The sequence below is a fragment of the Aythya marila genome (genome assembly GCF_965140915.1).
Source record: "Aythya marila genome assembly, chromosome: 14".
NCBI classification, from domain to species: domain Eukaryota; kingdom Metazoa; phylum Chordata; class Aves; order Anseriformes; family Anatidae; genus Aythya; species Aythya marila.
Window position 1 is genome coordinate 14,376,842 of NC_139055.1, and position 13,453 is coordinate 14,390,294.

The following is a 13,453-nucleotide window of genomic DNA, read 5'->3' on the forward strand; positions in this document are numbered from 1 at the left end:
GAACCCAGTTTCCCCTAATAGAGCAAACAGTGCGACAAAAAGCCATTTTTTACCCCACAGCTGTCTCTTGCGATGCCTTCTTGTTTTCCATTTCTTTTCCGCGCATTCTTAAGTGACTCTCAGCTACACTGGCAAACTTTCAAGCGTGCACTGGGCCATCTTCTGAAAGGGGCTCTGATTTCACAGGAGGAAACTTCCAGCACGGAATAAAAGCTTGTTTTGTTTGTAGTAAACAAGTGCAGTTGTAGCGAGCTGTGGTAGGGCGCCCGTGCGTACGTGTGCATATACAAACCTCCTGCACTGGAGATACTTGGCCGTGTATAAAGACACACAAGCACGCTCTGTCTGGAGGTTTCTTGCAATTCCTGGACTTTGCTGTTTGTCCTTGGGCCCCTCTGGGTGCGAGGCTGGGGAATGGGCTCTGTGGTCATGCCCTGCAGCTGGGTGCCTGTCCTCGGGTCTGCGGAGGAAGGGAAGGGGCAGCAGCCCCAGCCAGCGGGGAGCAGGATGGGGTCGGGGGGCTGCAGAGAGCTGGGCAGGGCAGGGAACCCCCTCCCATGGCAGTAGGGAAGGAAACACAGCCGGCAGCTGAACAGAAGGCAATCAGCTGAGCCTCCCTTTGTTTTCTCCTCGCTCTCCTTTATCCCTGACTCCCCCCTGCTTTTCTCTTCCTCGTTTTCTTTCCAGTCTGCTCTCCTTCCCTCATTCTGTTTCCCACTCCATTCATCACCCCATGAGTCCCAGCCAGCAGCTGCACTGAGCCAAGGGAACTCATCACATCCGTGTGTTTTCTTAATAGCTCTGGACCCTTTTAATAATGAGAGGGAATAGAGAATAAATGGATCCTTTTCCTCAGGGCCCTGTATGGCTCCCGGTACCATTTTAAGTATCAGTAGGACGAAGTCATGGGAGCAGGAGACTTGCTTTTGAGCAGGCTGATACCTTGCATACCCAGGAGGTGACCCGGGGAAGGGGACCAGCCTCTGCTTGCCTGGCGCTGAGCGAAGCTGCTTGCCACCTCCTCACACCTGTTTTTCTCCGTGGAGGAGGGCTGTTCCTCCATGCCACAGCCCGAGAGCAACAGCTATTTGGGTTATGAGCAGAGCCGTGCATGCACGTGGGAGGAGAGCACGGGGCCATTAAACCCTCACCACGTTCACTCTGCTCGCCCCAAAGCTAACTCTCCTTTTTGCCCACGTCCAGAGGACAGCATCCTTTGGAGTGGTCGTGGCCTGGGGGCAAGGTGGACCCCACGGGGAAGGAGAAGGAGACAGAGCTCATGGCCTCGGCAGCCCCCAGTGCTGGCCGGGCAATCCGGGAAGAAGACTGCGAGGGCACTGGCACGAAGCCGTACTGCAAAGTCCTGGTGCTGACGGAGACCCAGGCGAACGACACGGGTTACTACCGCTGCTACTACAAGTACATCGATGCCAAAATCGAGGGCACCACAGCGGTCAGCGCCTACGTCTTCGTGAGAGGTAAGAGCCATCCGGCGGCGCATGCTGGGGGAGCTCAGGTGCAGCCCAGGCACCAGCACAAAATCCGAAAGCTTAAAAAGCTCGACGTGCCCGCCAGCTTCCCAGGGCAGAGTGGGGGCTGCAGCAGGCTTGGGGAAGGGGCCAAGGGCTGGCTCCTCGCGCTGAGGAGAAAGCAATATCCGTCCACTTCTGGGGGATGGCAGCAGCGCCTGGGATTCAATTATGTCCCGGCCTGGGGGCATCACTCCAGCCAGGCTGGAATGCAGGAATTTAAGGAGCGAGAGCCAGGCCTCAGAGACGCTCTGCCGCTAAAAAAAGCACAAGAGTTAGCTTCTGGGCAGCTGGGGGCTCTCAGAGATGCTAGAGGCAGAACGGGGCTAGGGATGATAATGCTCCATAAAGCTGAGACCGAGAGGAGGAGCAGCACAAACTCGCTGTGTGCAGCCTCCTCCTGTCCCCGAGCTGGAATGGCCCTGGAGCTGCTCCCCTATGGCAGCCCCACACGCTCCTCTCCATTTCGTCTGCACAGGAGCTGCCTTGTGTAGACAGGGTTAAGAGATGTGTTTTTGAGGAGGAGGGCTCTCTGCCAAGCTTGGAGCCCAGACCTCAGCTCAGCAAGGGGCTGTGGGGCCAATTCTCGGCTTCCCTGTGTGCCCCAGGGGCTCCCCCTTCGCTGTCTCCCCCACCGCTTGCAGCACACTCCAGAAAGATAAATGAGCACTGTCCCCTGGAAACAGTTGGCTGAGCTATTTCTCTTTCCGCCCCCATTTATTAGTTGGTGCAGTTGTCACGAGCCAGGCAGGTCATGACACACGAGATGCGTTTTTCAGAAGTCCCAGGGCAAAGCCAAATTTGCCTCTGCAACTATGCACAGAAAAACGTAGGGGCACAACAGAAAAAGCTGGGCAGCTGCTGGACAGGAATTGGAGTCTGTTTGGGCAATTGCTTCGTCTTACTGGGGGCTCTGCTACGCATCCTAGAACAGGACAGACCTTCCCTGGGTCCCAGGAATGTTTTGAGGAGACATCTGTGAGTCGGACAGGGGCGTTCAGATGCTCTTGAGCATTGCATCAGGATGGAGGCAGAGAGCTGCTTAGGTGTGTGTACGAAAATAAGTACAACCTAACAGGCTTGCATGCAGGGTGTGCTTTTGCAAGACCCTGGTTTCACAATTGATGTGGATTTCCCTTCTAAAAAAAATGGATTTTGAGTCTCCAAGTGTTTCAAGTCAGGTGTAGATGTGCAATCCTACAAATGCCACTTTCTTTGTCCCCTTGTCCACCTTTTCTTACCTCCAGCTCAGTAATGGCTCTCCTGTTTACCAGAGAACAACAAGTGTGCATGTACGATGTAGCTTAGGGGCAATAAATCCCACGCTGTCAGGGTGCATGGGACTCACAGGGCGCCTGTGGACAGCATTTGTGCAGCAGATCCAGCCAACACCTCCCAGTGTTGCTTTGCACAGGGCTACAAAACACATGCTCACGCTCATTCCGATCAGGCTGTGCCCTGTTATGGCTATCAAACATCCAGGAAACCTCAGGATCCGCCTGGACAGACGTCCCAGGCAGGAGAAGTGACATGTCCAGGAAAACCCAGGCATATGGTAACCGTAGCCAGTGCAGAGCATCCAGATAAAACCCTGCCTGTTCCTGCTGAACTGGGCTGCAATGTGAAACTGTCCCTGGAGAGTTTGGAAGGGCTGATGTAAGTGTTGGGGATGTTCGGAGACAGCACGATCAGACCTCGGGTTTATCCACCAGCCTCATTTCTCATGTTAAGAGCTTGGTGAAATTGCCAGGAGCAAAATATCTGAGTTTGGCTGGAAACATGGGCTCTTCTGTATGTTACCTGCAACTCAGTTTTCAAGTGAACTCATGTCTCATTTCCCACATGTCTGGTTAGGTGTGGATTTTATTACACCTACAGATAGTGCTGTAACCATACGGAATGCCTCATCAGGGTGGAATAGGATACGTACAGCCCCCATCTCATAAGGCTTAGCATATATTAATGAAGACGACGCTAAATTGTTCCCATCCGACCCATTAAGACAGCCTTATAGAAAATATGGGATGTGATCAGAAGGGGAGGTAGTGCATGAATCACGAGCTTGTTGGCAGCAGGACCTGCCCAGTAAATCAGTCAGTTCTTGGCTACCCTCTGAGGTTGGAGGGGACCTCAGAGCCTCTCACCTCTGGCAGCTGTGTGCCTCCTCCCTCTCACGTGCCCAGAGCTTGGGAGGGGAATGAGGAACATGTTCACACTTTGAAACAAATCTGTGATTTCAGAAGACAGCAATTCTGTGCTAGTACAAAACCCCAGGAAACAAAGATAAGGATTCTGTGGGCACCCATATTTTCACTAAGAGCTGACCAACACGTTTCCTGTGTGTGGTTTGTTTCCCCTAAGCTGTAGAAAAGCACGTTTCACCCAGAGCAGGTTTTTACAGCCTGACTATGACTGAAGCAGCGGTTTTATAGACCAAAAAATGAAATAAATTCCTTTATGCACTTACCAGTGGGAGCACTGTGTTGGATTGAGTTGGACCTAATGTGACTTGAGCAGCAGAACCCCCAAATGGGGATGATCACTGCTTTCATCTTTGATCTCCCAGGTGGGGACCCACCGCATCCTTATGGACCCCCCCTCACCCAGGGGATGGTTTCCTTTAACGAAGCCAGACATGACCACATGCTGGGTGGATGCTTCCACAGACGTGACTCTTACAGAGGAAAGATGCTGCCCAGAGCAGGCATCAGAGGCACCAGGGAGCAGTCTGCGTTCAGAGCATCCCTTGATGCATGTGTCCCTGTCGAAGTGGGCAGGCGGGGGCTGCTATTTCAGAAGAAATCATCCATCAGTGAGGCACTTCCAGGGGACACCAAGCACTCTTGTAATTCCCTCTCTCTTCCAATTTTGTCTTCATCCCGCTTAGTCAACCTCAGGGGCTGCTGCTGCTGCTGTGCCCTGTGTGGGAGGGTCCAAAGAGTAGAAAACCCTTCAAAGTGAAATATAATTTTTAAAGAAAAACACTGCCAGACAGGTGAGGTACTACAAGACAAGCCTCACCCTTCTGACCCTCTGTCTGGACACAGCTTAGGATAGAAATGTCTTTTGCATCTTGGTTCCACCAGTTCTTTCCAGCAAGGAAGAACCCAAAACAGGGTCAGTGTTCTGTGCTGCCCTGTTGGCTTGCCAGCTCTTGGTGCTCTGTGTCTAGCTGGTGCCTGGTACAATGAGCCCCACAGAGGCAACGTGCTGAGCAGGACAGGACAGACCCCTCTCCAAACACATTCCCTCTCGGCGCTGGCTCCACGTTGAGGAGTTCAGCGTGATGCCCCTGGACTCTCCAAGTCACTTTGCTGATTAATTCGGGCGGTTTGGCTCTTCCTGTCAATATTTGTGCTTGCTGCAGTTAGGAGGCAGCGGGGTGGCAGCCCTGGAAATCTCAGCTCATCTGTTTATCTGCCGGCCGGGATGGCTGCAGGATGACATCTGCATACCATTTAGCTGCGGATCACTTCCTCGCCCTGGAAGGTCGCGCTGCCTGCCGCCGCGCCAGGGCGGCACAGCCCCAGCACGGGGCCATGCACAGGACCAGCTGGGCAGGCGCTGAGCACCGCCGCTTTCACAAAGTGTCAGACCCAGGCAGAGACCTCAAAGGGACCAGGAAAGGGGAGGTTGTTTCCAGCACTGCCCAAATGGCACAGAAGTGCCACTCCACCAGTGTTTTGCTCCAGTGTTTGGTGTGGGGGAATTGGCCAGCCCAGGCACCCACCCAGGCTGCTCCCCTTGCGTTCAGGGTGTCTCTGCTGGCTGTTGCACATCGCAGGTGGGGCTGACCCACTCAGCACCACTCCCTCTGGCAAGCTCATGCTGCGTCAAAGAAAGCCAGCAAGCCTCCTATTCTTCTGGTTCCTCCCTCTTCCCACTTCTTCTCCTGCCTTTTTTTAGTTTTCTTTTCCTTATGTCTTTTAGATTACGAACAGCCATTTATCAACAAGCCGGAAACGCTCCTCATCAGCAAGAAGGAGAACACTTGGGTACCATGCCTGGTGTCCATCCCAGACCTTAACGTCACTCTGATCTCGGTGAGAGCTCCTTTAGTGGGAGGCTGGGGACTGACATGCACCGCATTTGTTGTGCATTTTTAATTGCCTGAGTGGAAGCAGGACAGGCACTGCCAGGAATGGAAAATGCATGGGATACATTTTCCGTGGAAAGTACAAGCCACTGGCTTCCTCGTTTTATTTGCTGGTTGAAGCAGTGTTGTCCAGTTCCCTTGGGCAGATCCTGTGGGTTTCCTGCCAACCGTGCTCCTCTTCCCTGGAGCTCTATGAAACAAAACAAGACTTTGTGACTTTGTTTTAATCCCATAGCATCGCCTCTTTGCTCTGGTCTCTGTGATCTGCAAACCCTCTAGGTGGTCAGCATCCCCATGGGGAGGAGGCTGCAGCTCTCTGGGGCTGTTGACTAAAAACAACTCTATTATCAGCTTGCTTATACCTTTTTTTTTTTTCTTTTTTCTTTTTTTTTTTTTTTACAATGCAAATACATCCTTCCAGGATGAGTGTTACTATTGTACAAAGGCCTCCAGGGACACTCCGGGGGCCAGGGGCCTTTCCCTTGCCCGGGAAGGACACTACCCAAGGTCAGCCCTCATCCCAATTGGGCTGATGTTTGGGACATCAGCATCAGCTTCCTTAGCTATCACTATCAGTTTCCATTCCTGGAAGTTTCTGGCCCTCTCCGCGGATGGGGAGGCTCGCAGTGCAGGATACAGCCGCTTGGGGTTTAGGGGAGGCTGCAATTCCTAGATGACAAACCCTCTGGGGGAGAGAGCAGGAGGCCAGCGTAGCGTGATGCTGCATAATTTCGCTCCACCAAAGAGAGGTGTTAGCCAGCATGAAAGAGGTGGGGTGGGAATGTTGTTACCCTTTCATTTCACTTGGCAAACATGTTGTTTTTTCCAGCAAAATTCCCTCATCCACCCCGACAGGAAAAGCGTTTTCTGGGACAACAAGAAAGGTGTGCAGGTACCCACTCACTTGATCAGGGACTCCTTGTTCGTCCAGTGTGAGACTGTCATTGACAAGAAGGTCTTCAAATCCAACTTCTTCATCATCCACATAGCAGGTGAAGGTTTGGGAAAGTGCGGGGGGACAGTCTGCAGTCCTCTGGTGTAGTTCATGGGGTTGTTACGGCCCTGTCTAGCTCCATAGACTCTGCAGTGTGCTTATATCTCCTCTGCTGTGTGCCATGCTGAGATATATTCAGCAGCACAAGTTCACGCCCAAGCCTCCTGTAACTGCACAGTCCGAGCTGCAGATTCTCAGGTTGCTTTTCTGTTTTGTACCGCTTTTCTGAGAAGATCCCAACTTCAGAGAATGAATAGATCAGAAATGTCTTTTCCTTGCCTCTTCTGCATCAGGGAGTGAACTGTACGACATCCAGCTGTACCCCAAGAAAGCCATGGAGCTGCTCGTGGGAGAGAAGCTGGTCTTGAACTGCACAGTGTGGGCCGAGTTCAACTCTGGTGTCCGCTTCCAGTGGACTTACCCTGGCAAACAGGTACTGGCAGACAGAGCAGCTCCCCATGCACTGGAACACTTCCCTCTGAGTTGTCCCATCCTGCACACTCACTGTTCTTCTTGGCATCATTGGCAGGGCAAATACTGGCTTCATTTCCACCAGTGTATTTACAGACCAAGCATCCTTGGCTTGAAAGGAGCTATTCTAGCCTCACAGCCCAGGTTTACCAAGAGCCTGCAAGGGGATCCCTTCCCCCTGTGTTTTCACTCTGTGGCAGTTTGGCTCTTGTGAACCGTGAAACAAGGGATTTCCCCAAGGGCATTTTGGTGTTCACATACTTACATGGCTCCAACCTAGCTCCTGGCTGCAGACCAGAGCAAAACCTGTGCTAAACTCCTACCCAGCCTTGGTCAGTCAGTCACACAGGGCTCACTGCCTTCCCGTCTGCAGTCAGTGGTGGAGATGCCTTCCTGGGGAGAGGCAAACACTGGACAGAAAGAAAGGCATTTATGAGGATCCCACCTGCACAACCCTAACCCTTTGGTATCTTTCACACCCTGTTCTCTGCAATCTCCCACCAGACACAGCGAGCAGTGATAGAGCCGGAGCGCCGGTCCCTGCAGACGCACACAGAGCTCTCCAGCATCCTCACCCTCCACAATGTCAGCCAGCAGGACCTGGGCAAGTACACGTGCACTGCCACCAACGGCGCCCAGATGCTGGAGGAGAGCACCGATGTCATTGTGCACGGTAAGCTGCCTTCTGCTCCCTCGCAGAGCCATGGCCAGAGCCAAGCCGCAGGCAGAGTAATCCCCATATCTCTTAGGAAAGGCTCGACCCAGTGCTTAGTAGTGGGGCTCCTGCATTTCCATCCCACTCTGCTTTAGTGAGAACCCAGCCTTCTCCCAGTTCCTCAGCCCTTCTGCGCTGCAGCACCGCACTGGGAGCACACTCACACTCAGCAGGATGCCCCAGTGTGGTGATAGAGGGAGAAATGCAAACATCAAATTGGCCCAAATGATAGTGGGAAGGCATGATGTGACCTCCAGGCACACAAGGCACCATCAGCACTGGGCAGTCTGCTCCTGGCAGTGGAAAAGTCGGGGTCAGCCCAACCTCCTTGCAGCCCTGATGGTTTCCATCAGAGGGGCAGAGGCAGCTTGTCAGCTGCTGGAGCTGCAGCATTGTGCTGCCTGGCACCCATCCCTCTGTCCCCTTCTGCTCCAGGAACAGGGGCTCTGCTGGGAACAGGAATTGGGAAGAGGAAACTATAGCAGATTTCAGTTATTTTGACTTCCTCATCACAGCAGCAAAAGTCGGTTCTGCCTGTGCTGCGACAGTGCCCCAGCTGGCCTTGGTCCTTGCTGTTTGATCCTGTGGGAAGCACACAGCTTGGTGACAGCCTGAGTCTTTGTGCTTCCTCCTCCATACTTGCCTCTTCTCTTGCAGAAAAGCCCTTCATCAACGTGGAGTGGAGGAAGGGCCCAGTGATAGAAGCCACTGCAGGAGACGAAGCTGTGAAGCTGCCCGTGAAAGTCGTGGCTTACCCCCCACCAGACTTCCAGTGGTAACGCACCTTTCTTGGCCCAAGACACCTTCTCCTCTCCTCTTCTCTTCTCCTTCCCCCTGCCCAATAGGAAATCCTAGCCTAGCCTCCTTGCTAGGTCTCTCTGAGGCCAAGGTTGTCCTAAATGTCAACTTTTTCCACCCACGGAGGGGCTGCCCATGTTCCTGGGGTATTTCCCCATGGCCTGCTTGCCCTGGCTCTCAGCAGCACAGCTTGAGGGTGAGGATGCGAGATATGGGGGAGAAGCAGCAAAGTTATTGGCCTGGCTTGGCAGCTCTCTGCTGTCTGGAGAGGCCAAATGGAGCTCCCACAGGAGCTGCCCCCTCATGCCCCTGCAGCAGGAATCACAGCTGCCCAGAGGAGCGAGACAGAGGCAGGTTGTGTCCTGCATCCCACTGCGCTTCCTCCAGAGCTAGCTGGGAGCTTTTTTGGGCCCTGCGTGAGGCCAAGTCACAACACTGCCAACCTCACACATATCCACAAAGGACAATGTGCAGACCTGTAACTTAGGTCTGAGGAAGGCCCAGGGGACCCTCGAGAGAGGACCGTGCTTTGATGGGGACCAGCAAGCCCCTGCCTGGCTGCCGGTGGGACACTTCCTCTCCGTGGCTGCATTTTGTCTCTGCCTCCCCGCAGGTACAAGGACGGGAAGCTAATTCCCAAGCAATCTCAATCTTCAATGCAGATCAAGGATGTGTCGGAGCAGCACGCTGGGACATACACGCTGGTTCTGAGGAACAGGCTGGCAGGGCTGGAGAAGCGCATCAGCCTCCAGTTAATTGTCAACGGTAAGGGAGGGGGCTGGGGCCAGGGGGAGAGCTCTGAGCCCATGGCCCTGGCCCTTGGGGTGCTCCGAGACCAAGTCCCTGCTGCTTTCCTAAAGCAGTCGGTACCTACATCATCGGAGGGATGCTCTGTTTACAGCAGGGCTGCTTCCTTGTGGCCTGGGTGATGCAGCACAGGAGTGGAAATCAGGACACTGCAGTTTTGTTCCCGGCTGCATTGCTCTGGGCAGGGTATGTCCTTGCTCAGGGCATTTCCCAACGGCGGCTGGGGCTGCTGCTGAAGGTGATCCTAACTGATGGGGACTTGAGAGCAGGGCAGCTGCAACCCACATGGAGCCTGCAGCTGGAACAGTTTCCCTGGGTGTCCCGTGGCTCCTGGGGAGCTTTTCTCTGGTGGAAATTGGTTGCTGTCATGCAGAAATCAGGGGCCAGCACAAGAAGCAGCAGAAGGGCACTGCTGCTTGGGGATTTGTCTCCAGCAGGCTCTGTAACCTTGTGCTGGGGGCTGCTAGGCAGCACTGGGAGCGCTGCAGTATCCAGACAGTCACACCCCACAGAGGAAGGAGAAATGCCATCATTTGAATCTGCCTAAGTATAACCCACTCTGCCTTACAGGTCTGAGCTCCTGGGGAGCTGCCCTGAGAGCTGCAGTCCTTTAGTGCCTGGTCTCTCTATAGGCAGGGGAGGGCTGTGCCCAGCCTGGGGATGCAGCAGCTGAGCCCGGGGCCCCTCACTGTGTCCCTCTGCTTGCAGTGCCTCCACGCATCCATGAGAAGGAAGCCTCTTCCCCAAGCATCTACTCCCGGAGGAGCTCCCAGGCCCTCACCTGCACGGTCTATGGCATCCCAGCACCGGAGGTGATCCAGTGGCAGTGGAGGCCGTGGATGCCCTGTCGGATGTTCTCTCGACGCAGCCTGTAAGTGCCATTTCTCCCAGCACCCTCATCCTGCCAGGCCACCAGCACCAGTTCTGTGCTCCCTGTGACCCTGGCTGCGTCCCAGACCCCATCTCACTCTTGTCCTTCCAGCCGTGATGTGGTGAGAGCAGGATAGCAGCAGCTGATGGTTCAGAGTGCCATACACCCACTTGCCCCATAGAGAGGTGGAATGGATCACAGCAGAGCTGCTTGCTGTGCTGCCCGTGGGACTTCTGCCCAGCCTGGCTGGTCCCAGGCACCAAGTGTTTCCGCAGCTTCCCCTGCCCTCTCAGCCATCTGTGTCCGGCAGGGGATGTCCATGGCCCAGCCACACCTCACAGCACCTGCAGTAACACCCACTGACTGGTGGCAAAGCTTGTAGCCCCCTCAGGCCGTCTGCCAAGGGCTGTGTGAGTGGGGAAACTGAGGCAGATTGTAGGAGAAATGGTCGCAACCCCTTGGTGAGCCCCTGAGACAGCAGCCGGGGCTTGCCCCATTCCTGCCCTCAGGTCCCTGTGGTTTTTTGGTCTGTAAGAGTTCAGAATACAGGGGAAGTGCCAGCTCTCTGCCAGCTGCCAGGCAGCTTGCCCGGAGGGTGGTGGTGCCAGCAACACCACTGGATAGGCAGGAAGGGTGCGTGCCCGCTGCCTGTTCCCCAGGAAGCGGGGGCAGCACGAGGCAGGGCTGCAGTGGTATTTTTTAGCTGTGGCCTTGCAGGAAGAGGGAAAAGGAATGCCGGAGAGTTGTAGCCAGAGCAGTCAGGGCAGAGGACACCAGGTTGCCTGGAGGAAGCCGGGTCCTGCAGCCCCGTGCAGGCTGTTGTCAAGCCAGGGACACCGGAGTGCTCTCCATTGCATGCGAGTGCACCGTGGCCCTGTCAGGAAGCAGAGGGGCCCATGAGTTATGAGCAGTGTCTCCCAAGGCCGCCGTGTTTCTGCCTAGCTTAGCTCCAGAGGATGCAGGAGGCTTCTTTCTGGCTTCCTGTTGTTTACACAACTCACCGGTGTGCTCGCCCCGCTGAGCGCTCCGCCGGCACTGCCAGCAACGCGCCCTTGCCCCTGCTCCTGGGTGTTCAGCTCCCCCCTGCCTCCCTGCCACTGCGAGCCCTTTCCCTCCTCACCTTCCTCCCTGGATTTTGGGCAGACCCTCTTCTCCCTGCTCCATCTGCATTTCAGAAGTTCCCTACAAGCTGCAGCATCTTGGGGCTTTGACAGATTTGGGCTCTTTTCCCTGCTCGCCTGCCTCAGCCCCAAAGAGCTGTCACCACGTCCCCGGGAAATGCCAGCAGCATCTCTCCTTGGGATGTTTCCCTCCCACTTTTGTGGGATCAGGGGTAGCAGGTGCACTTTCAGGTGCTGCATACTCTGCTCTCCAGGCCAGCACCCAGCCAGGCTGTGACATCCCTGAGTCACAGTCCCAGCCAGGCCTCAAGTCTCTTTTTTGAGCTAAGTGGCACCAGGAACTGCCCCAGGCACACACAGACAGTTTTCTCTCCTTCCGATCTCCATCCTTAGCAGAGGATTATGAAACCACCGGCCTGAGGGTAAAGACACTGCCTGGGACACCAACATCTGGTTCCTGCTTCAATTTTCATATCTGTAGATAAAGTTTGCCTCACTAGTGATGGCAGAGCGCTCTTATAAAGCACACTAGGACCACGTAATAAAGAGACCCAGGAAATTTTGCAGTCGGAGAATAGGAGCATTGGTTCTCAGACACAAAGCTATTTTTGTTGCCTTCTTCCCAGCTGACTCTCTCTCCAATTCTCTTCTCTTTCTTCTGTTCCTCCCTGGCTGCTGGATTAGCAACAGCAGGCACCGGGCAGCGAGACGCCACCAGCGAGACCGGATGCCCGAGTGCAAGGACTGGAAAGATGTGTCGCAGCAGGACGCAGTAAACCCCATCGAGAGCATCGACACCTGGGTGGAGTTCGTGGAGGGACGGAACAAGGTGAGGCTGCAGCCCCAGCCCCATCCTAGAGCAGGGAGCAGGAGTCAGGCAGCCTCGGTGGCATCCATCGCTATCAGCCCGCAAAAGTGGCCTGGAAATGAACCTGGCAGAGATGGATTTGGGGAGTGCTTCACACCTCTGCTGCTAAAGTAAACCAGAAGCAGCCATCCCCGGCTCTGGGGCTCTGCGGTACCAGGCAGCCCCAGGGCGAGGGAGAGCTGTCGTCTCTGAGAAATTTCCCTGCGTCCAGAGGGGCTCCCACTGGGGCTGACTGCAGAGGAGAGATCACACCGATCACTGCTGAACTTGGGGCACCCAGCTGGGGGAGAGCATGGGGGTGAGGCTGAGGGGGCTCTCAGGGGCATTTCTGAGTCCTCCTGCTGGCGCTTTTTTGGGGGAGTCAAACCCAAAGAGCAGCCTGTGAAAATGGGAAGGGAGAGCAGGAGCCACACAATGAACGAGAAATCTCTGGCCTCGGGAACATCCCTGTGTGTGGAGGGCATTTCATCTAGCTGCCCCCTTCCTCATGGGGTGAGGGTGGCATGGAGACGCTGGCGTCCACCCGCAGCAGGTTTGTGAGGGGGAGAGCACACGCGTGCCCTGCAGATCCCGCTTCTCCATCACAGTTTCCTCTCTGGAAGGAACATCTCTCCCTCGTTGTAGTGTGTGACCTGCAAACAGCTGGACAGTGCTCGCTGCCTCTTTCTTTCTGTCCCTCTGGTAGCCGCAAGTGTCAGGTCTGTGCCCCGCGCCGCGGCAGGGTTCCTGTTCCCGCTGGTGTCGGGCACCGGCTGCTCACAGAGGGATGCAGAACAAACAAATGGGCCCCCGTTTCCGAAAGTCACTTCCTGTTTTCCTACACACCTCCAAAGGCACTTCCCGTTCCCCGGCCTGGCCGGGAGTTCGTCACTCTGCCAAAAGGGTGGCAGGGGCAGACGCTGCTCCTCCCAGAGCAGCCGAAGGGAAAGGCAGCGATCAGCCTCCCCCGGGGAAGGGAGCAGGGGTGCCGGGGGAGCTCCTGGGTGAGATGACCTTGTGTCCCCCTCCCAGTGTGACTCTCATCTTGGTTCTTCTGTCTCTCTAGACCTTTTGCTGTTTCCCATGTTCATTTTCCCTCTTTTTTTTTTCCCTCTTCCTCCTGTTCCACAGCAGTGTCCTCATTCCCTGTCTGTTAGGTGCTAACCGCCCTGCAGGTCCCACTCAGGTTGTGCAGACCAGGGAC

At 55.1% G+C, this 13,453-nt stretch overlaps 1 protein-coding gene across 1 annotated transcript in view; it reads left to right on the top strand.

Moving 5' to 3' along the window:
* Positions 1 to 13,453, top strand: part of FLT4 (fms related receptor tyrosine kinase 4) — a 56,301-nt gene that overhangs the window by 24,317 nt on the left and 18,531 nt on the right. The window contains exons 3-11 of the mRNA XM_082771642.1: positions 1,204 to 1,478; positions 5,460 to 5,572; positions 6,455 to 6,617; positions 6,913 to 7,052; positions 7,595 to 7,763; positions 8,463 to 8,580; positions 9,217 to 9,368; positions 10,119 to 10,281; positions 12,087 to 12,231. Coding sequence (XP_082627768.1) covers positions 1,204 to 1,478; positions 5,460 to 5,572; positions 6,455 to 6,617; positions 6,913 to 7,052; positions 7,595 to 7,763; positions 8,463 to 8,580; positions 9,217 to 9,368; positions 10,119 to 10,281; positions 12,087 to 12,231 — 1,438 coding nt within the window. The remainder of the gene's footprint in view (positions 1 to 1,203; positions 1,479 to 5,459; positions 5,573 to 6,454; positions 6,618 to 6,912; positions 7,053 to 7,594; positions 7,764 to 8,462; positions 8,581 to 9,216; positions 9,369 to 10,118; positions 10,282 to 12,086; positions 12,232 to 13,453) is intronic.